General features: G+C 34.5%; 2 protein-coding genes across 3 annotated transcripts; one reads left to right on the top strand and one right to left on the bottom strand.

Annotated features, from left to right (window-relative positions):
* Positions 1-6,733: 6,733 nt before the first annotated feature.
* On the bottom strand, positions 6,734-11,078 carry LOC123717773 (ras-related GTP-binding protein A). 2 transcript variants are annotated; one of them, XM_045673951.1, is made up of 6 exons: positions 10,985-11,078; positions 10,381-10,480; positions 10,082-10,299; positions 9,667-9,833; positions 8,640-8,733; positions 6,734-8,002 (listed from the first exon to the last, which is right to left on the bottom strand). In XM_045673951.1, exons 1-6 carry the CDS (start codon positions 11,030-11,032, stop codon positions 7,679-7,681), a joined length of 951 nt encoding a protein of 316 aa, XP_045529907.1. In that variant the 5' UTR covers positions 11,033-11,078; the 3' UTR covers positions 6,734-7,678. The 2 variants fall into 2 exon arrangements, with proteins under 2 accessions (XP_045529907.1, XP_045529908.1); XM_045673952.1 differs by lacking the exon at positions 10,985-11,078 and adding an exon at positions 10,566-10,964.
* An 81-nt stretch (positions 11,079-11,159) lies between these two features.
* On the top strand, positions 11,160-13,479 carry LOC123717771 (protein HBS1). The gene has a single exon (XM_045673949.1). It carries the CDS (start codon positions 11,280-11,282, stop codon positions 13,320-13,322), a length of 2,043 nt encoding a protein of 680 aa, XP_045529905.1. The 5' UTR covers positions 11,160-11,279; the 3' UTR covers positions 13,323-13,479.
* Positions 13,480-24,904: the final 11,425 nt, after the last annotated feature.

A 24,904-nucleotide genomic window follows, 5' to 3' on the forward strand; every position in this document is an offset into this window, starting at 1 on the left:
ATTATTGTATTAACATGTGGAAGCGTTGTGTTCTCAAATGAAACAATTGGCTTAAAAATATCATCAATCGTTAAAGTATCTTGCCTTTAATTACGGACATTTAGTACCAAAGTTTTCCTCCTACATCGCTTTTGATTGTAAAGAAAGACTGAACAAATTACTGAGCTTATTATATGTAAACAACATATGTTGTAAATAAAAATGTTGTGTTTCAGCTGTATCTATTAACCTCACCACTAATCAATTGAATCAACTCATCGTTACTCAACAAAACGATTGATAAATATCGGTGATATTAGTACCGTTAATGTTATATAATTGGCCAAAGCAAACTTGTAGTTAGGACGATATAAAAACTCGATGCAAGAGGATACCTAGGTACTGAAAAAAATTCTGGAGTTTTGCCAATAATGATGAATAATTGTGATAATAAGGATGATTCTAAGTTTTTTTTTTAATGTAATAGCAGGCAAACGAGCAAGAGGCTCATCTGATGTGAAGCGATACCGCCGCCCATGGACACTCACATTGCCAGAAGGCTCGCAAGTGCGTTGCCGGCCCTGAAGATTTAGATTAAATGATTGTCCGGGATAATGTGTCACAAGATTACGAGAAAGTGCGTGCGCAATGCAATTCATGTGGCATCGCTGGCATTAGTTATATTTACTGTTAAACAATCTTACCAATAACCATAAAAGGTGATTCCTTTGATTTACGAGCCAACCTATCACTATGAGACTCTTCTTGGTATTCGAAAATCGGTTTCTCCATGGCCATTTTGGATTCTAAAACAAGGAACACATTATTTTTCAAAAATACAGAGTTAGTGAATCCTACACATTGTTATAAATATTTGGTATAAGCGAGCACAGTACAAAGTAGTTGGAAGCATTAAAATTTTATAAATTACAGTGAGGTCACCTTAATCATAAAGTAGTAAAGAACAATTCAGTGAGTATCTAAAGTGGAGACACATTGATAGACCGGCATCAAAAACTTTGTTTCCAGACTACTTAAAGTCAATCCTAAGGAAATCCTAAAAGAGGAATATTTGACGCGTGCAATTGTTTTGAGAAACAAAATTTAAAGGAGAAATGATGATGTAAATCATAGGTACGTTGTGATAATAAAATTATTATTATTATTGGCGTTACTAAAGCAAAGAGAGTGGACGAATTGTGTGAAATACCAATTAAGCGATGCCGTCAGTAATAAAAATATATAATTACAACTAACGTGGTCATTTTTGCCACTTACTATTTGTATCTTATCATTGTACAGTTACATGAACTTCGGAATTTTATCAATTTAAAATCATTTCCTTCAATTTTAAATTATTGCATAATATATTACAGCATGAATTCGGTTACACAATTATGTAAAAATGCTTTTAATAATTTATTATAACAATATATATTTCCAAGGGATACAAATTGCACCGTGCCACGTAAAAAAGAAAATGTTAAATAATTTATAGATATATAAATTGTCTTTATATCCAAAACACTCATAAATTATTATAAACTCGCAAACTAATTTGCAGAAAAGTAAAAATAACTTACACAAAGTCAAGGTCAATTATCACCAGCACTATAAAATTGTTAGCGCAACACGTCTTGAACGTACAGATATCAATGAAACACTGTGGACTGTTGTCGTCACTCGTCGAAGTTGCTGAGTGGGAAAACCTTTACTCGAAATATATTGCAAATTGCAATACGAGGAAAAGGACAGCTGTGCGCACACTAGTATATATATATTGAAGAAATTACTACATACTTGTCGGTTTTATTTCAGCTGTTATATGTTTGTGCGGTATTTAAGACCCCGAAGATCTGGAACAATAAAGTGTTTTGGTAAATGCAATCTGCATAGAAACTTGCGTATGCCTCCAATTTCGATTAGATTTACACAAATATTCAGTTTAAAAGGCCGTTAGGTTATTAGGTACTAGATATTTGTTAGGGATGTTTTTTACTTATCATCATTATTAGAACATAATTCATTTTTCGTCATCATTTTCTAAATTTCTAAAGACGCCCGATATGTTATTACATTCTATTATTAAGTCTTTTATTACAATCACCGTGAACAAACAAGAATTTTATATACTAGATCTTTCTGTTTTTTCTAACTATAAAGTTAACAAATGTGTATGTGACTTCATATGAATTACTCTTAGCTATATTATGTTGACTTAATGTTCTACAATACTAGTAAATAGTTTAAACTAAGATAGTGTGTATATAAACCGTTTATTTTTTCACACTTCGTTGCAGTAAAAAAATACACAAATAACACAATAGATAATACAATATAAGGGATGCAACGGGCGGAATTATCGCTAACAAACGATCTCTTCTCTCACGCAACCCTAGTAAGAGAAAAACTCAAAAAAGAAAATGATGAGTAATACATAACCAAATGTTACAAGAAAAATATAGAACCTTAATCAAAAATAATACAGAAAAATATTAATAACAAACTAGAAACTTATCTCTCGGATTCATGAATGGCGCAGTGTGTACCTGTATATATGTAGTGTTCTTATGTTTTGTTGTAGAAGTGGTATTTTTGTATGTTTGTAACTCAAATAGTACTAGACCGTTAACAAATTCTTTCACTCTTTCATTAAACTTGAATTTATATTATCCATAAATTATTCCCAGATCTTTTTTAAATTACGTAAATTTAAAAAAATGCATACTTATAACTTGTAACTCTCTTTGTCTCTAGACATATTTTGTTAATTTCCATAATCGTCATTACTTAATTGAGACAGATAAATAAATAATTCCGTCATTTATAATTTTTTGAGGCATTTTCCTCTTGCAACCAGTACTTTGTCTCCACTCTTTAGACGCAGGGGACTCCGGACGTAATGATGACTCACCATACACTCTTGCGTCATTACGAAGCATCACGTGCGTTTGTTACAGTTTGTTTACGTTCTATGATGCAAGATTGGACACATTAATAATTTAAGTTCACAATATATTCTCGAACAACATACGAAATTTTCAAGTAAGAAGAATACTATTTACTAAACACATGATGCATGCGTATTAAGAAGAAATTATCTAATTTCTTTTTAAAATCGTGAAGAACAATAAGATGCTTATTATTCTTTCAAGAAGATAAATATATTCTCAATAAAAAAAATGTTGATTATGGAACATAAGATACAAGTATCACTTATTCCACGTCATTAAATTTGAATAGGTAGACATCCCTACTCATCGGCAAAGAAGACAGAGGGTGTAGGCCGAGAGAAAAAGCCGGCGTAAAAAAACTCTCGGCACTCTGGATTTTAAAACAAATATCGCAAATTAATTAGAAGTAGCCTGTCTAGCACTAGTCCCAGGACCTTTTTTCAACTACATAATCGTTAACTTTGTAGTAAGCCTTTTTACACAGATTTTCTTTAATACCTTTCTTAAATTTATTAAAAGGCAGAGATAAAAGAGCCTCTAGAATTTTATTAAAGAAGAGTATCCCTTTTCCCATAAAAGAATGACTAACTTTAGATAGTCTAGTACGGGCAAATTGCAGCCTGCGTTTGTTCCGAGTATTAACATTGTGCGTATGTAGTTCTAGTTGTTGAACATAGCCACAATTAATTTTGTAAGTTTCTATCAGATTCCACCATTTGGTGAGTTCTTCAGAATTCTAACCATATTGTTGCCTCTGATGTAGATTTTTTCTTCTTGAAATAGGCTTCCCAGATGCACATTCAACGCAAAAAGCATATTCCAACAGTGTACGGCCACTGTATACACTTTATATATAATTAGGAAATTGGTATGAGGTATATAATATACAATTTATAATACATTATATTATGTATCGGGGCTATAATTCGTGATTTTAATACGACAATACTCGTCTGGAAATCTCTGGTTAAAACTGGGTCCGAGAATAACCTTGCTATTTTGTTTACGAGGAAAATTCTAATTTAAGCCTAAAGTTAATCATAATAACTACTAATCCGAGTTATAATTATCACAGAATATGCCGAACCTTTTTTTAGTATTACCATACTTGAGCACTTGTTAGATATTTGTAGATAACGAATGATTGTCAACAAGGTTAACGCGTCACAGCTACCTTTTGTTGATTAGAATTTGGAGTGAATTAAATTGATAGTTCCGTAATAATAATTAATAATTCCGTAACAAAATTTACTAAGACGCACATCACAAAACGTACTTTACTTAAAAAATTGAATCATTGTAAGTAAAATTATAATTCATAGGCTGTATCACTATTAATAACTGACTTCAAAAAAGGTGGTTGTCAATTTGACCGTTATGAAAGCGCTTTTGGCGGAGCGGATATTTCAGTATCGCCTAGTTTGGCTTGCAAGCTCGTTTGTCCACAAATATCGGATTTCCACTGGTATTACAACTTTGAGACTGATCTCTAATTGTAAACTTGGACTGATGCAAGTTTCATCAAAATCGGTTTAGTAGTTTTGTAGATATCGGTAACCACGAAGTTCTGGAGGGGACATATTTAATATATGTGCTAATAATGTTGATCGATATTATTTTCTTATCAAATCAATGATAACTTTGTTCATCCAATTCAATTTATATTTTTTAAATGTATTCATTAATATATTAGGTCCATACATATGAAATTGGCGTTATGCTGTACTTCGACCACAACTATCTGTCTGGTTTGGACTTAAAAAATCCAATTTTTTTACAACATTTTTAGATCCAACGTTTTGGTACTGGAGATTTCGGCCTGCAGAACAAACCACGTGGACGGCCGGAGACCAAAGTTGATAACGAAGGGTTTTCTGCTATATATTTAAGTTAGCTGTAAGCTGCCACTTGAAGCTAATTGGGAAGGTGAAAAAGCTTCATCGCACGAATTGAGTGAACCAATTCGCTAAACGCGCGTCGACTGCTCCGTTATATGACTCAACCGGCACAATAATGAATGGATTTGAAATCGAATAATAACCTGTGATGAAGAATAGCTACTGTACGTTAATTGGAAGCGCTCATCGCAATGGCTGAACCTAGCCGAGCCAGCCAAATCGTGCCCCAGTGACTAGTGTCAGTGCAGTATAAGTTTCTTAAAACTGGCTAGACGATTACGGCTGATGTCTATGATCGGCAATTGCGAACCATGATGGAAAAGGTAGCGACTAAACAACCAAGGCTAGTCAAAGACTCTAGACCACACACTGCACAACAGACTGCTACCAAATTAGAGGAGCTCCAATTAGAATGTCTAAGACTTCCGCGATAGTCTCCGGACCTTGCTCCAACAGAATCCATTTTTTTAGAATTTTTAAGTTACGCAAGGTAGAGGCATAATATTAAAATTGTAAAGTAAGTAAAATTGAGGCAGTCGAAAAGTCTGCCTATAAAGATTTTATTGATTCCCGTTCGAATGTTTTTTTCAGTAAAAGGATCAATGAACTACCTATAAGATGGCAAAAGTTCATAGCAAATACATGCCTTGATTAGTTAAATGATATTTTAATAAAAACTATATCTTCTTCATAGTATTGTCTTGTAGTATTTTATTAAGATAGCTTTTACACATTTAAAGAAAACACTTTTTTACCGGATTGAAGCTATGTATTGTCACCGTGACCACGCACGCGAAACGTCGGTAAAAATTTAAAATTATGTAAAATAATTATAAGTTTATAATAAACATATACATAGCTTCAATCCGGTAAAAAAGTAGTTTTAGTTCGCTAATTTCATATGTAAGGTTGAAATATATTATTTTCCAAGTTTTTTTAGTAGTTTATGTGACCGAAAATAATCAGGTTTTGGGTTAATTTCAATAAGTAATGTCTGATGGTAATGATAACATGGTAAGTCTCAAAACAGGTTACGAGTCTTGGAGAACGTCATTATAATCTTGCGTTTTATCAAATATTTTGACATATGTCAAACTATGAGTCATATTTGGCGCTAGTCGTCTGGATATTAGAGAAAAGGATATAAACCTTATAAATAAAACTACATAAATTCCATTTAGAGTTTAATAACGATAAATTAACAATTCTAAAAAAAACACAGTTTTTATTCGTAACAAATAGTTATAAAATATTTCGTAACATGTTTCGTGAGTACCTGGGCCTAGTCATTTTACTTATCAAATATTTCCCAACTTGAAATAGAACTTTTGGCAAATTGGAATGCACGTAAATTTTAACAATTCAATTTTTAAACTGTTAAAATATTTATTTCAATCCATTAAATAGTATTTTACAAAACATTTTAAAATTAATTTAAACACACAATATGTTGAATTTAGGCCCTTTGGCTCATTCCTTGATAAATACTTATACCATATTAAAATTACAAATATACTATATGATATATTACTCAACAAAATATACGTATTTTATTAAAATTTTCTAGCTAGAAATTCTGGACCATTCCTGGATTAATAATTCAGTCCACTTGCATAGAAATTTCAGTGAAACAAACAGCTCTTTCAATCCTCTGGCAGTCAAAATTCGTAAGACAAAGCGTTGGATCAACAAAAAAAAAATGTTCTTTTTTGCGTTAAAGCGCATGCGGGCATGAAGGGGAATAAAAGAGCAGACCAACTCGCAATAAAAGCGTATAAAAAAGATTGCCTATGACATTTGAAGAACTGTCTACGTGGAAACACGATAGAAAAATGGAATCACAGATAATGGCGAAACAGCTGCAATAACTAAGTAATTCTTTCTAAATTCGGCCTTTACGATAATTAAACAAATAAAACCAACGGGATTGATTTCCCAGATGTTGACAGGTCACGGTGGATTCTTGTCTCTCTACAGGTTCAGGGTTAGACAAAGTGCTGCCTGTCCTTGAAATACAGCTGAAGAGACGGTGTTACATATCCTGGCCGTCGTATGTATGTATATGACAGGTATACTATAAGCTATGGGCATAAAAGTAAACAATGTTCAACAATAGGTTAAGAGGCATCTTTCTGGTTATTAAGATAAATAGTAGCTCTTGATCATCTGTATATAAAAGTTGGATAAACCAAAGGCTTCCCAAATTTAAGCTTTCCAGTTCGTTTATTAGCAGTTGGTAACATTAAAAAAAATATCTAAACGATAGTAAGTTAACTAAGAGGTTTTTTAAATAATTTCTTCGTCTAGTCCTTATTATTTTTTTTTATACAAAAACCATTAGTTTATATGATATTAGATATTCGTGCCAGTAAAGAAAAACAACAGCAAATTCTTTGAATAAGGTTTATAAAATTTAATATAATAACAACATAACATTCTATGTTCTTGTGTGATCACAAATAAGACCTAGCAAGTTCCAATATTTCTGAGAATTTATGTTTTATTAAAGGTCTTAATGCTGTTTTAACAATAATTTGTAAATGCGAAAAAACTGAGATTAATTGTTTTTAAAACTGTCGTTAGCCGTCTGCGTCCGCAGAAACGCATCCAAAATGGTTGAATTGAAGTACTTAACGAGTTCCCTTATATTGTGAGATGGTATCTAATCCTGTTCTGGCGTTACTACTAGTCACACCAATTTAACTAATATCGCTTGCTTCGGCCATAAATTACATACAAATTTGAAAAATATATTTTACACATTAATAGGCGTTAAACAATTCGAATTCTTTTAATGAAATTACAGTAAATCTACCGCAATTACAGTATATCCGGGAGTCATCAGTGTCAGTGGTAATGGTCCGCCGAAACCTTCTCGAGCTTCTCGAAATGCCGCCTGGCGTTGCGGATATTGAGGAGCGTCGCTTCAGAAGGGATTTTCGGGTCGGACAGCTCCACCATGACGTACGTGTTGGTCGTGAAGCCGTCGATGAAGGCCGCGAAGGCGCTGTTGCGGACCTCCATGCTCTGGAACTGCGCCGCCAGCTTCGAGCAGGACAATTTGAACTGTTTCACGATATTGGAAACCTTTTCGAAGCGATGAGCGTCCCTGTGGGCGCGCCGTTGGCAGTGGGACACCACCAGGAATGTGGCTCGCTCGAATAGGAGTACCTGATGTCAAATACCTGCTTTATAATTTAGACAAGGGCTGTGTTGTTAACTGTAGCTTATGTATTATATTCTGCGTAATTATCTAGATATTATAATAATAACTAGCTGTAGAAATACATATCGTCTATGGTTAAGCATAGACACATAGAGTATTCCACATTTAAACAAAATGTGTTTTTCTTTAAGGCAATAAAAAAAAATTCAAGGGGCTACAACCTTTTTAGGTCTGGGCCTCAGATTTCTGTGTCTGTTTCATGATAATTTGTCAATCTAAGTGGCAAGTGGATGATCAGCCTGCGACTGACACACGCCATTTGGGACTAAGGCAATCCGGTTTCCTCACGAAGCTTTCCTTCACCGTTCGAGCGAATGATAAATGAGCACATAGAAAGTCCAATGGTGCACAGGGGGTCGAACCTACGACCTCAGAGATGAGAGTCACACGATGAAGCCACTAAGCCAGCACTGCTCTGAGGCAACAGATGGCGTTAATCTTAAAATTTTGTTCATTTGTAAAAAAAAATCTAGTCTTTGTTTCTCTGGAAACAGGTTAGTTCTAAAAGCTATTTACCGAAGGTGCTAAGTATAGAATTATTCATTTATTAATATTGTTAAGAAGTTACATTAAAAGGCGTACCTCATCAGCATCAACAATTGCAGCAAACTGTTTGAGCGATGACTCCAACACTTTGACATTGGGTATTAACTTATAAACTATACTGGACCACGCTCTGAAAAAAAAAAAAAAACATTATCATTAAATACTAGTTTTATTAAAAAAATTGTTATTATATCATTGATTTTACATTGTCTTCACATATAATTATTAAACAAGTGTATACAAAATATTGTCAAAACCGTTCAAAATTAAAGGTCTGGCTGAATTCTATTGTATTAGGTACTTAAAAACAACGTCATCGGCTGTTTCGACTAAGTATGAGTAGTCCCTTAGAAGTTGTTATAACAGATTTTGACTGTGCTTCGGTTTTCAAGCATGTATTTAGTAGGTGTATGTTTGTCCACAAATTTGTTGACTAAAAGTAAAGATGTTTCATTAAAATCAGGTCTATAAAAAAAGGAACAATTTTAGGTTTATTGTTTCATGAAAATAATAAACTGCCATATTAATTTCAGCTCCACCTGTGTATTGAACCTCAAGCTCCAGTCCAACATGCTATATAGAAATGCAATGTTTGGGTATTCTGTGTACACATTAGGGCAGAATTATAAAATTACATATCTGCTTACCAGGAACATCTTTAAAAAGTCAGAATAGTCGCAGAACTTAACAGTTAAACTAAACTTAGCTCAGTTGTGTCTTGAATATTCCTTACAACTTAATTTTATTGCCAAATCAAATTCGCCCACTTTAGCCAAATTAGCCACTATTTATTTAAGTTAAAAGCTCACAATTTAATATCTAAAAAAATACTTCTTATTCATCAACAATAACATAAAATTACTTTTGACATCTTATTATTTGCAAAACAACACACATGTGATAAGGGAAAATAATTGCCAATGATTCAATGTACAAAACATAAAATATGTAACATCTATAATAAATGATATAGCGGTTGTTTATGACTAATTGTATAGAATCACTTTGTATTTTTAGTAAATAAAAAATACCTTATATGAATAATAAACCACATTGAACTTACTTGTATAGTGTTTCATCCCATATACTTGTTCTAAAGCATGTGCACTCTAATGGTTTTGAAAGCCCTTTAAGGTCCTCTTCACGACTCTTAAATATTTCATCTCGCCTTTCCTCAGCAACCAGATCCATTTTGTGAACTAAACAGAAAATTCTTGCTTCTGGTGAGTTCTGAAATATAGTAACAGATTTTGTCATAGATATATATAGTAGCAAGTAGAAGAGTTTCCTAATTACAAAATCTTGATTTATTCAAAAATATTTCTAATATATTTCTAATGTCTGCAATAGGAAATCACACATTAATCTTTGTTGAAATTGCAATAATTGTTTTATAATGATACTCCAATTCCAACTATAAATGAATATCAATTTAAATAAGTTTTATTTCATTTACATAAATTATAGAATGAAAGTACCTGTAATATAGCTTCTAAGCAAGACTGGTAATAATGATAATCTTTTTCCATTTCACGGCTTTCAACATCAAAAACATATATTAAGACTTCAACATTTCTAAATATGTTGTCTCTTTGTGATGCAAAGTAGTTCTCCATAAAAGCCTCCTGGCCCCCACAATCCCAAAGATTTAGTACAAGGTTTCCAAGAAATCTTACATGGGAATGTTCTACATCAACTGTAACAGGCATAGATGTATTAAATATAACAAGACATATGATTTACTTTAATTTCTGCTTTGTTTATAAACTGTACTTACTTGTGGCACCCAATCTGCGTGTATCTCTTGCTATGTAGTTTGCAAATATGATAGACCTCATACTAGTCTTGCCTGAACCACTTTTACCCATCAACAATACCTAGAAGATATTTTAATTAATCTTAGAAAACATATAAAACATACCAACGTTTATATATTAGAAATTGATAAGATTAACAACGTACCTTTTTCTTCATGATTATAGTTTAAAAGTTATCACTTTCACAGTTAAGCCTTAATAACTTTTAACGTGACCCTAAGAGATTAAATGTATTGCGAAACACAAAGGTGTCTAACACGTATATTATGTAGTGATGATAATTACAAATTTTCTCTCGTATTCAACGCTACAAGCTAAGTGTGAAACAATACGTCTAAGCTGCATTAGGTTATTTAGTAAAAACAATTACTTTAACTTTCTTTAATTAAGAACTTTTAAAGTATTACTGTTTAGAATTTAATTCAGGGTTCTAAATTTTTATTCACCCATTCAATTCCTGTATGAACCACTTCCACAGATCACAGATGTGTTGATTGTCATTATTATTGATAAATGCCTACCAAAAGTCACTATGAAATTACTTAAATCCTAGGGACAACTCACGATTTTATACACAGGTAGAATGCATGTTTTTGCTTTATAGGTGTGCATCCTAATCTATTCTGGAACATGTCTGAACCACGAGATAATAATAATTACTTTCAAGTTGACGAGAATCATATACTCACAAGCCACACAGTACATATTCACCGGATGTCCTATCTATTTGTCAACTGTCAATTTCTCAAAGTCAATAACAAAACGAAGAAGCTTTAGAAACTCGTGGATCATTTGCAAAATTAGAAAAAAATAAGATATGACTTACCTTTTAACATAATTAATAAAAAATCTGTATGAAATGGCTCGTCATCGAAATATAAGAAATAGAAGTTATTCAGACGATTATGATTACGAAGACGTTTACGGCCACTCGGTTGAAGACGATGTTTGTTTATCTCCAAGTGATGCTGCTCAGTTCATATATGATCGTTCCAGAAATCAACATGCTATATCACAATTTCTGGAGTCGGATGACATTCAGGAAGAGCCAGAAATTGAAGTCGATGTCGATAACTCTCGGCCATCTTTCGAACGTCGCGAATCCATGGATTTACGTGGACTAAATTTGACTGAAGAGGACGAAACTAAGCTAATGTCTTGCTTAGATGAACTACGAAACGTTTTGGGAGATACGGTATCAGATACTATTCTTATACAGGCAGTAATAAAACATAAATTTGATTACAATAAAGCCCTGGATGAAATTTTAAATAATAATAAACGGGACAACATCAAAGTTTCGACAGAAAAGCCCAAAATAGTCATTGACTCTGCCCCTATAATACCAAATCTTGATAAAGCTCCAATAATTTCAACTTCTACATTGGATAAAACAATATTGATTGCTTCTAAACCAGAAGAGAATAACATAGCAGTTGTAAAAGGTTTTAAAATAAATAATGATATCACATATAGCAGACCACAGACACCCAGAGACCAATCACCAGCTGTGACTTCTAGAGCTGACAACTTAGATGAATCAAAATCAACTCCAAAAGTAAAGGAAAACAAAATTGATCCAACTATTAAATACTCCAATGAACGAGGATCTGATAAGGAGCATTTATATATTGTTGTTATTGGTCATGTTGATGCTGGAAAATCTACCCTAATGGGACACTTACTTTGTGAGCTTGGTGAGGTAAGTCAGAGAACCTTGCATAAATATGAACAAGAAAGCAAAAAAATTGGAAAGCAGAGCTTTATGTATGCCTGGGTCTTAGATGAGACAGGTGAGGAGAGAGTTAGAGGTATCACAATGGATGTTGGTAAAGCTCAGTTTGAAACAAAAACAAAGAAAGTAATTATTTTAGATGCACCGGGACATGCAGATTTTATTCCTAATATGATTACTGGGGCCGGACAAGCAGATGTCGCATTGTTAGTTGTCGATGCCACTCGAGGAGAATTTGAGTCAGGTTTTGAACTGGGAGGACAGACTCGTGAACATGCATTGCTTGTTAGATCATTAGGAGTAAGTCAATTAGCTGTGGCTGTGAACAAACTTGATACTACCAATTGGTCGCAGGAAAGATTCAATGTAATTGTTAAAAAGTTGAAGTTGTTTTTAAAACAAGCTGGTTACAAAGACTCAGATGTGACATTTGTCCCGTGCTCAGGGCTAACTGGAGACAATCTGGTGAAGCCTTCAAATGAAGCAGAGTTGCTTAACTGGTATACTGGACCTACTTTACTAGATGTAATAGATAAGTTTAATGTTCCAGAGAGGCCTGTGTCAAAGCCCATGCGAATGTCTATTAATGATGTATATAAAGGAACCGGTTCTGGGTTTTGCGTTGCAGGCCGTATTGAAAATGGTATTGTAAATAAAGGCGATAAAGTTTTAGTTTGTCCTTCAAAAGAAATGGCTGAAGTCAGAAATATGGCTATAAATGAACTGTCGACTAACATTGCGTTTGCCGGTGACCAAGTGGCAATAACACTAGCAGGGGTAGAGATGCAAAATGTTTCTATAGGTTACATACTGTGTGATTCGGTCTATCAGGTACCAGTGACTTCACGATTTGAAGCAAGGCTTGTGGTTTTTAATGTTAAGGTGCCGATAACTAAGGGATATCCTGTATTGCTACACCACCAGTCACTAATAGAATCGGCACATATCAGAAAATTGAAGGCATTATTAAATAAAAGCACCGGAGAAATGATAAAGAAAAAGCCTAGATGTTTAGGAAACAATTCAGTAGCGGTAGTGGATATAGAAGTTTGTCGGCCTATTTGTATTGAGAGGTATAAGGATGTTAAGGAGTTGGGTCGTGTCATGTTACGCGTGGCGGGTGTCACTATAGCAGCAGGACTTGTCACAGAGATTTATACCGATTGATCTGATAACCTAATAGCGTTGCTAGCGCTGAACCATTTTATTTATGAGACTAAATTCATGTACAATTGTAATGTGCTATACATAAACGTGATATAAAAATTATTTCATATTGTTATTGTAAATTATATTTATTACGTAATTAAAGGTTATTATAGTATTTTTTGTAATTTTATTGATATTATATCCTTGCATAATATGAATGTTAGAAAATAATCATCCCAAAGGGAAATATTAGGTATAGATAAAACAAGAGAACTATGAACTCAAGTCTTCTACAATCGGGGTCTCCAATAATTTCTTTAAATATATTTTTTAATGAAAATAAAATTGACGTAAAGGTGTTGCCAGTATTTTTCAGGTTCCATTTAAATTATAGTAGGAGTTTAAAAAGTTCGTGAAAATAAACTAGCGCGATTACCGTTACAAATAGAAAATTAATATTTTAATGAAATCCTTAATTATTATAAAAAATAGATCAATGGCGCTACAACCTTTTTAGGTCTGGGCCTCAGATTTCTCTATTTGTTGATGATCATTTAACAATCTAATAGGCATGTAGGTGATCAGCCTTCTGTGCCTGACGCACGCCGTCGACTTTGGGTCTAAGGTAAGCCGGTTTTCTCACGATGTTTTCCTTCGCCGTTCAAGTGAATGTTAATCGCGTATATATAATGAAAGTCCATTGGTGGACAGCCGGAGATCGAACCTTCGACTTCAGGGATGAGAGTCACTAGGCCAACACTGCCTTAATGACGCCTTACACTTTTTTTTGCAATTCTGTAGAAATCTTGATTTATCGGTCTATTTATCATGTGAAATGATGAATTAGATCCCGAAATGACAAGAGCTAAAGACTTGCGAGAAAACAATTTGTCATGCTTGGCTCTAGAGATTCGATTAAGATAAAATAGTTTTCTGGCTCGTACTTCGAATAGAAATGTAGTTGCTGAGCAGACTAAGCTGTGGAATGTTTTCATTAAATGTTCTATACGTATATCTACGCCGCTTTAGTCAGGAGATTAGACTAAATATTATCACTCATCGTAGATTTGATATACAAATTACAATCTTAGTACAGATACCGGCAAACTTTTTGAGTGGGGAAAAGTTTTGCGCATCGTACACAGCGCGGGACACGAACGTCAACTGCCTTACCAATCACGCGATTGAGATGTCACTCTCCCGCCGCCGCCTACCCTCCCAGCGATACCTAAAAATCGCTTATGCGCAGGCAAGGACATTTGTTCAAGATGTTTGCCGGTATCTGTATGAGAGTGATGTTTGATTGCAGTGTTGGCCTAGTGGCTTCAGTGTGCGACTCTCATCCCTGAGGTCGTAGTTTCGATCCCCGACTGTGTACGAATGGAGGAATTGAAATACGAATTTCTGTATATGTTCACAATTAACATTCGCTCGGACAGTGAAGAAAAACATCGTGAGGAAACCGGCTTTCCTTAGGCGGCGACGGCGTCGGTCAGTCACAGGAGCCTAATCACCTACTTGCTTATTAGATACATTGGAAAATGATTATGAAACAGATACAGAACTCTGAGGCCCAGACCTAAAAAGGTTGTAGTGTCACTTATTTATTTTAATTTTATATGATGCTTGAATTAAAAAACAATAAATTAATAATAATAATTGATCCTTGACTATAATTTCAATAGTTGACTCAAAACAAAATACAATATACTTAAATTCCTCGTAAAAAAATTACAAAGTCTAAAAAAATTTCTAACTTTAGGCTGATTTAGTTTTTATTCAATTAAGGTTATTATGAAGGCAAAAGTTAATTGAATTACAGCACATTAGTATGGCCGAGAGCTGTTACTATCGATTTTATGAAATATTGCATGTTTTACGAAATGTTTAGCTTTTGGCGTTTAATGCATTTTTGTACCGCGAAACACTGTGTCGTACTTCTCATTTCACTTGAACTACGGGTACGTTTGTTGTGTACACTGTACACTAGCCACTAGTCAGTCGTCCTCGCTTAATTGACACCAGAACACTACGCTTCTTAGCGCCAGCGCTCGATAAAAAAAACTATACTTAACATTTCCGCGTTAATAATATTAGCAAGACCAAATAATAGGTAATTTTTTAATTTAAGAAAAGATTCCATGAAGTTTCCAATTAAACCGCGTAATATGTAAAAAAAAACAAATGCTACTTTATGGTTTTATTGAAAATTATACCTATATGATTTATTTAACGTCTATATCGTAAGTGATACCGCTGCCTATGGACTTTTAATACAGATACTCGCGACTTCGTTTTTGTAATTATGTATATTATGGTAACAAAGTATAAATAAATAAAATAACTACGTAAACATAAAAATAAACTTAATCATGATTATTTAAAATGGATTAAACTCAGTGTAAAAGTAATTTAATGAATGTTTTGTTAGGAGTTTTCAATATTGGTTCTTATCGTCGTTAGAAATCGTGGTTTGTTGAAATTTAATTTCCTTTACAATTTGCAGCAAGGGTCTGCGGTGTGCTTATAAGTTGTGAATTGTATTGATTTAACATACGCTGTATCGTATCGTAACCTGTAGTAAGATAAACAGTAAATGCATTAATCCATTACGTTGTAGTTATTAATTAAGTTATTATGTTTATGATTTATGTTATTTTAGTTTATGATATGATTATGTTGGGGTTTCGTGATACTTTTCTTGTGTCTGCAGACATGTTCATTTATCCAATTTCTTCACCGTGTCAGCGAGTATTATTGGTATACACTTACACGTATCACTAACCCACGTAGTCCTGGAATGCGAGGCTGTGACTAAACAACGTGCAGAAATCCTCGGAACAGTGAGGTCGCTCCGTGAAGCCTGCGAAGCGCCCAGGAGGCTTCTGTGCTTTTGGAAGGAGTTAGGCTGGCTTATTTAGCCAGGACATTACGCACAATGGACCTACTGAGCGTCTAAGTGCTGAAACTGAGTCCACACATACATACACGTATCACTATGAATCCTTACGATGCAAACTTTTAAACGCGCTATCAAAGGATATATACAACTTCTTGAAGTTACTGGGGCTTTCGGTCCGGCATTTAAATGAAACATAGAGATTAACCCAATGGTGCAATATTGGGGCACAACCACGGAGAAACTTCGAGGTCTGTTTCATTAATCGTTTGGTATCAAATGAAAATACAGTTTTTATTCTACAGTAGTAATTTTCTAACCTCAAACATATATACTTCATATAACAGTGGGAAAACGGGCAGGAGGCCCGTCTGATGTTAAATGATACCGCCGCCCGTACATAGTTAGAGGGCTCGTAAGTGCTTTGCCGCCCTTGCGGTAGAAGATACAGAGAAACCACACATTCCTGCAACGCTAAGGGATCGAGGCTTTCGGAAAGGTCGGTGCTCCTTGGTCTCAATTGTCTCTGCCCATCTACGTGTAAGGTCACCAGCTGAGCGAGGCCACGAGATATCTTGCTGGCCGTTAAGTACCTATTGGATTCCATGACATTCGAGAAGGAGGTTATGGCTATTGGGTGATAATTGTACTAATTCAGAGTGATTTTTGGAATTGTATCTATACTACTCTACTATATATATCTTAGTTGGTGAGATTATTCCCATTTTTAAGAACCTATAGTCCAGTTAAATTATACCCAATGTTACCTATAGAAAGCCTAGTAATTATTTAAGCACATCGCAATGTTTAAAATATTTCGTACCATTAACATAATATCGCTGTACTTTCAGTTCTTCTTCATGTCTGTTGAAAATGATCTTAGTGTCACTCATAATACCGCACAGCTTATACCAGCAAATATCTTGAACAAATGTCCTTGCGATTTTTAGGTATCCAAAGCGATTTTTAGGTATCAGAGGGAGGGGGGACGCGGCGGGAGAGTGACGTGTCGATCGCGTCATTGGTCAATCAGTTGACGTTTGAGTCCCGCGCTGTGTACGATGCGCAAATTTCCCCCCACTACCTCGTTTAATGCTCAGGAACTTTGCCGGTACCTATACCATCACCATATGCTCTATTGTATAAATTTTGAGATTTATTTACAAAGTTGAGAGGGTGTCTCACTCAAAATCGTTCATTAGAAATTTGATACATAAATCCCCTTATTCGATATTAGCTGAGTTATTATAATTTGGATATATAATATTAATCTTTTAGGGATTAATATTATATTCAATTTAATAGGTGACTCTGTGGCTGTTAGTGTAAAATCACTAATTAATTACCCCAATAAAGGCAGACAAGAATTAATTGAGTGTAAGTTAAGTCGAGGTCACAGGAACATGCAGTGAACTGTCTCGCTGACTAATCTCATTACGTAGTTGCTTTTCTAGACGATGCACTTTCTACAATACGATGCAACTCTTTTTAAACTTAATTAAATTAATTGCTTAGTAAAATCATCTAATTAACGATGTTACACACAGTTTTATACTCTCTATATTACTATAAAACTAACACGAATTTCTATAAGAGAATAGAAATGTTGTTCAGTCAGCCCAGCTGTAGGAAAAATCTCTCCAAACTCTCGCTTATTCACAACATCAAAACTAGTAGAGTACTAGTACTGGTAGAAATCGATAAATTATCGTTGTTAAAACACAAGTTTGTTCCAAGTTGTGCGCAATCTTAATTTGCAAGAACGTTCAAAGTGCTATTTACACATGCCGCGGTAATTGCTTACGTGGAACTTTGCTCGAGGTTTCCTTAAGGCGCTTATATTCAGTGTAGTTATTAGATGAGGGAAGTTTTTATTAATAATTTTATATGACCCGGATATAACGTAACCCTTTAAATTTATATTACTATCGACCAAAACAGTTTTATAATAGGTTTAAGGGAGTAAATAATACATTTAACGTATATTAACGCGATTTATTCAACTTTCTCGATGGCCAGAACGGTTGATTACTTAAGATGAGATTCAAAAGCAAAATTTCCTGTATGTATGGGATTGTTTGAGAGCAGCAGAGCAGTGTTGGCCTAGTGGCTTCAGCGTGCGACTCTCATCCCTGAGACATTTCCACATTTAACATTAGCTCGAACGGTGAAGGAAAACATCGTGAGGAAACCGGCTTGCCTCAGACACAAAAAGTCGACGGTGTGTGTCAGGCACAGAAGGCTGATCACCTACTTGTCTATTCAATTCACAAACGATCATGAAACAGATACAGAAATCTGAGGCCCAGACCTAAAAAGGTTGTAGCGCCATTGATCATTATTATGGGATCGTTTGGCGTACGAGTCTGGCTCTGATGCCGACCCATACGGGCACATTGTTACAAATGCGCGTTTACATCCGTGTCATGTGCACTTTGTACGCAGGCGCTTTTTTTAATGCTGTCATATAAATGTCTTAGACTAAGCCTGAAAATTAAATGAGAAACATATTGTAAGCATCTTTTCATATCAGCCTTAGTACGATTCGACAAACAGAACAAGTACTTAAAACGGTACATAAACTTCACCTTATAATTATAGGACGCTAATAAAAATAATAGATAAATATCTAAGTGGGATCTGATTACGTGAAAGTTTCGCTGTTAGCATCATATTGCTGTCTAAACTTGTCTATTACATACATTTATTTCATTTCTAGTTAATTCTAATGTTATTTTATAACGTAAATTGATAGTACTTAGCTTTATTTACGCCTTGGCCGTTTGACAGTTATCTAATATAAATAACAATGTTGCTACGTAGTAACAAAGAGGGCAAAATGTTTCAGGAAATTATAATTTCTCATTACAGTCTATTGTTTTTCTTAATTATTCGAATGTTTTAGCGTTGAAGGAAAAAGTTTTAATTTAACTAAGACCATAGACTGCAGAGTCAACTGAATCGTTCTTCATATTATTTGTAGCCTGTGGAATTTTAGTAACAAACGGTAAGCTGTCTTGTTGTATCAATATTTTTTACGCAATGATTCATACTTATTTGCTGCACTCGTGGTAATTACGGTATGTCGGGTATGGGGTATGGACGTGGGATAATGGGACCCGTATTTCCGCGTGTCCACTTATTTAATTTGGTTAACATACGAATTGATCATATTCCTGTTGACAGGCTAATACATCAATCATATCCACATAAAAATTTGTTGTCTGTAGTTACTCACGTGTAGGGTTATGTTTGTTTGGTTGGGTTTAGTTTTTTTGTGGTGAAAGTTAGACAATTTAACCTATCAAATAATAATAGAGAAAAGTGTGTGCGTACAAAGTCCACATGTCAGAAGTGAGACTTCTTCGTAAATTAATTATTACTAAGGTAAAAGCCCCAATAGATGATCATGTATAAGTATATGATCACTCCATGTATTTGTATATCTGTATTCACAGTGCTTCCACACTATACATAGGTACTAATGATAATATAAAAAGATAAAAAATCTACGTTTACTACATAAGACGTTATACGACAGAATTGCCATTTAAAGTTCTAATATGTAACTACTAAACGAATACATCAGCCAATAGCGCGTATTGTTTCTCGATCTCTCTTCCCCTCTCTCTCCCTTTTCTTCGACAAAAACGCTGCAAATCTTCGTGACGCTAATATTATTATTATTCTGCTTCATCCGTAAAACCCTCAATAGTAATATCCCCAAATAGTAGTTTCACTTCAATAACACACTAGTGTACACACAATCGAGACATATATAAATAATAATACGCTTAAATGTATCGTGTCTTGTAAGTATGAGAAGGTCAACTAATCTTTGATAGTTTCCGTAAGATTTTTATAATCTTAAGTACCAGGAAATAACAAATATTTATTAGCGTCACTCACACTCACAGATTAAAAGCTGGCTCTAGTTGTAATTATTGGTAAAAGCCGTGAACACAATCAGAAGATGAAGGCATACTGGCGCAGTTCTCAGCCGTGAAGTTCTTTCGGTCATCGTGCCCGCTATTAAAAGAAAAGCCCGTAAGGGGGGCTCACAGCTCCTTTACAGCCTCGATACTAGAGGGAAAATAGTCATAGCACAATTGGTCAACTGATAGATTTTTCGGAAAAGTATACTTTCATGTCTAAAAAATTGTGTTCATTTATAGTAAATAATAGGTCAAGCCTTATTGATTCCTATTGCAATTCTTTAGTTTGATTTCTAGCGGAAATCTATACCTATTTTATAGACTAGGGGTTAGGTGATGCCACCCATGGACACTCTATACTGGGGGATCTTGCGAGTGTGTTGCTGGCTTTTTAAGATTTAGCACGCTTTTCTGAATGATCCTTTGGAGAATTATTTTAATTCATATTCTAACTGTTAAGCAAACAATTACAAGTAAAACCTAAAATTGGAAGTGTAAACTTTTTATTTAATTTTTTGTAATTTTATATTATGTATTGCCATGTATTTTAGAATAAATACCTTGTAACTTATACTGTAGATAATGCGCTATGCCTAGCCTTCTGTGCCTGACGCACGCCGTCGACTTTTTGGATCTAAGGCAAGCCGGTTTCCTCACGATGTTTTCCTTCACCGTTCGAGCTAATGTTATATGCGCACATAGAAAGAAAATCCATTGGTGCACAGCCGGGGATCGAACCTACGACCTGAGGGATGAGAGTCGCACGCTGAAGCCACTAGGCCAACACTGCTCTGAATGCGTTATATGTGGTGTACTCAATAATATTCTTAAATAATACGCGGCCAACACAGATGAGATATAGTATTATATTACCTTTTGAAGTCGGTATTTTAAAGGTATTAAAGGCACGTTCAGTGGCATATTTTGGGTTTATTTATTTGGCGCCGATTGGTGGAAAAAAGGAAAATCATACAACATGAATTTAATGGCTGAACATTAAATAAGCAAAGAACTGGTTTCGGTCGCTTGAAAGAAATGTTATCTGTCGCAATATCTTATCAATTGAAAATCGGAGCAGGTATTATAAAATTCATATGGGATGCAATAAATTGGTCCCTCGGCTGCAGTTTGCGTTTATGTTATTGCTTTGGCAGCCGTTTCATTAGTATTTTAAACGCGAATCAGAAATACTTTAATCTGGGCATCCAATTCGATATCCGTCGCTCCACCACTGAGCGTTTTCTAAGCCAGGTTTTGCCTCGCACCAGCACTATATGGAACCAGTTGCCTCCTGAAGTATTACCGAATCAATTCGACTTAGGGTCGAGAAAATAAAACGTACCAATTCTTAAAAGGCACGCAACGTACTCGCGATTTAACATCAGTTGAACCTCCTGCCTGTTTACCCCTATTCTATAAAAAAAAGGAAAAACAAACCAATTTTTAAAAGGCCAGCGACTTAATTGCTTTCTGGCAGTGTGAGTATCGATAACGTAAACGATAACCTTTATTGTACTTAAGTAATTTTTGACGTACTGAAATAGTTAACACATCGCTCAAAGTATTTATTGCAATGGCTTCGATAACAAGTTTTAGGTTAATAACTTCCTATTTTCAATGGCTGCACATGCAACATGCATTTCCACTTGTCATAACATTTTATATACCTCTAACTCGTAAAGCGCCCACACCCATCCACTCCTGCGCATAACACAAGCGAAAACAATTATTATTTAAGTTTAGTGGTTGTGTAAAACTACCTCTTAGAGAATACATAATTCATATACTTTACTGGCAACACCAAACCGATAGCATTCGACGGAAATCGAATACGGTGGTAATACTTTGCTGAACCAAAGAGTTTGATCAACTTACTCACCAGCGCGAATCACATTTTGAAATCTAAAACAAGTGTTTTGTTATAATGATTGTGTTATTCCTTATTTTTAGAGTCCTATCTCTGCAAGACATAGGAAATCCTTTTTTATTTGTTCAGAGGACAATACACCATCTTATTTTGTATCACCAAGATGAGGTAATAGATAATTTGCAAAAGTTTTCAGGCAAGAGGGTACAAAAAGTTCACTTTCTTTACGAAAATGATGCATGCCCCGTGCCCCAATAGCTAGTATAGTAACTACTAGTAATACCTCTCAATCATATGACTCGTTGTAAAGAATTACAGTGTAAACTTTATATAACGAATTAAATGAAAACTACTTTACAGAAAATTACCTCAAAACAATTAATACTCACTATCACTATTCAACACGTAGAAAATTAAAAAACGAATTTCTATTACCCAAATACAATAATTTATATGGGAAAAAAACATTACATCATTCCAAATTTAATAAACTCGATACCAGCTACACTTCTTACTAATATAACAAAAAACAATATTAAATTTAATTAAAAAAAATACTACATAAGTCAAACAATTATAAATTATGCATAACAAAAATTATGCTATATACGTCATTAAGAAATATTCGAATATAGGAACTCATTCTGTATGTGAATGAGAATTCTCGACAAGAACAGTTTTCTTGCATCGGCTATCTATGGCGCGTCAGTGTTTAGATTTGTTTATCACGTTTTACGTGCAATTTTAAATTTAAATTTACAGTTTATATGTCACTGGCCTTAGTTAGGTTATATATATATGTGTGTTAATGATTTAATTATGTTCGACGTCCTGGTGGATAGAAAAACTGTTTGTGTTTCCACCACACCAACTTCCTTTATATTAAGAACACTTATACAATAAATAAATAAATAGACTGGAAATAGAATAGAAATGGAGAAAATAAAAAAAAACGTGTAGATAATCTATGACTCCTACTTATTAGTCATGCTAAACGACAGTCATGGAGTGGCAAGCAATCCCAATCTCTAAACAAAAGAACGAATTTCTTAGAAAGTTCGTATGCATGATTCTGACAGTCGAGTTTATTGCGGACTACGGTAATAAAGCGACAAAAGAACGTACACAGCTCCGCAGTTTTTTACTAATTTTAGCAAATTAAAAAGTACTTTATTACTCAATCCTATCGTTATTGAGAGTGGGTGTAATTCTATGTAGAGTGTATCAACATGTGGAAGACAAGCTAAACTAAGCAAAGACAATTGATTTCGACGCTTTAGGGAGTAGGGAGGGAGGGAGTCGTTAAATCGAGGGGCGTTACATGGAGTTGCTCTGTCCATGATAAATAAAAGCACTACATAATCCGGATTAAATTCTAATAATCTATCTCTCCTCCAAACTCTTCCACTTGTCTCTAATTCGCGACCTTTTTCCAATACTTTCTCGCTATTCAATTGATATTATTTCAATTACATAGTGGACTTAAGTCATCAAGGAATCTGAGGCAATAATATATCCGCCCTATGTCTTATTCATAATAGTTCGTTCTATTCTCAAAGCTAAAAGCTAGTTCACGGTCAGCAGATTATGCATGATTCTTATGCAAATATGACAAGTGAGGCAGCCATTTCACTTCGAATTTAATTCCTCGACATTTATGTCATATTTAAATATATATAATGAAGTGGTGAAGCGGTCGTATTTTTCAGGGAATTTCCTGGCGTGGACTGGAAAGTTTTAGCTGAGACAATGTAGTTAATTTATTTATAACTATCCACCGGAGTACGTAAGGATGATACTTTTAATTGTCAATTGTCAAACATACAGCTGTCATATATACTATTACGAGGTCAGCGATATACATAAGAATGTTATAAATTCAAATTACAGTACATTGCACAGCAGTATTGTCGTACTTTATATTGTTATTCAAGAAGAAATTCGTTATGTGTTGTTCCAGCAAAATTCGTAAATTAATTTTGTTTTTTAACTAAATTAATCTGTATTGTTCAGTAAGAATTTTTTATCATCATTTTACGAAGGCGAAGTAACAGGCTCTACGTGTATAGAAATTTATTATGACACGCGCCCATAACGTATATATATAACGCATATGTAATTCGTGAAAGCAGTTATGCTAATTTATTTATATTTTTATAGTTCTTCGGCGCTTCGATGACAATGGCCCCGCGATTTTAAGTTTATTATATAACATTTAGCCCTGACTTTGTTTAAAACAAAATTTATCGTTTTTTTATAGCAAACGAGACTACGGGTCGCCCAAAAACGGCAGTCACCGCAGCCAGTTTTAGTGGTGCGGCCTTTGAGGCAGCAGTATACTCTTTCTTAAAACAGTTGGAGGTCGTATCTCTCCGGGAAGACCTCCCTGGAAGTCCATTCCATAGTTCGATAGTTTGCAAAAGAAAGTATCTTGTGAAGAAGACCGTGGAAGACTTACAGCCATCAAGCTGATGCTGATGAAAATTTATGTGTGCTAAGGCAGAGCATGATTCAGAGTCGAGAAACCAGGCTGAGTTTTCTTCAATATAACATCCGGCATATAGAACTAATTTGGTGCATAACTGGGATTCACATGACCTAAGGGTTGTCAGTGATGCTCTACCGCCTGATCGAATTGTATTATGTGATTTCAAACTCAAACTCAAAATAACTATATTCATATAGCTAAACAAGTACACTTATGAACGTCAGAAAAGAAGTTAAATTAATTGTAAATTTACATTTACTACCAGTTCGCAAGTCAAAGGCGTAGAGTGGGTAAGAAGAACTGGCAAGAAACTTTCTGCCACTCTTTTTAATCGCTAAGTTTTGAGTCACATAAATTGTTTGAACTGGAGCAAACCATTCCCAAGGATTAGGATTATTTAAGTATTCGTCA

Source organism: Pieris brassicae, chromosome 13 (genome assembly GCF_905147105.1).
Source record: "Pieris brassicae chromosome 13, ilPieBrab1.1, whole genome shotgun sequence".
NCBI classification, from domain to species: Eukaryota; Metazoa; Arthropoda; class Insecta; order Lepidoptera; family Pieridae; genus Pieris; species Pieris brassicae.

Coding starts and splice junctions, on each gene's coding strand:
- LOC123717773 (XM_045673951.1), bottom strand. CDS start 11,032: ATGCACACCTATAAAGCAAAAACATGCATTCTACCTGTGTATAAAATC. Junction 10,300..10,380: donor ACGCAGATTGGGTGCCACAA/GTAAGTACAGTT, acceptor TGCCTGTTACAG/TTGATGTAGAACATTCCCAT. Junction 9,834..10,081: donor GCTTAGAAGCTATATTACAG/GTACTTTCATTC, acceptor ACTATATTTCAG/AACTCACCAGAAGCAAGAAT.
- LOC123717771 (XM_045673949.1), top strand. CDS start 11,280: ATGGCTCGTCATCGAAATATAAGAAATAGAAGTTATTCAGACGATTAT.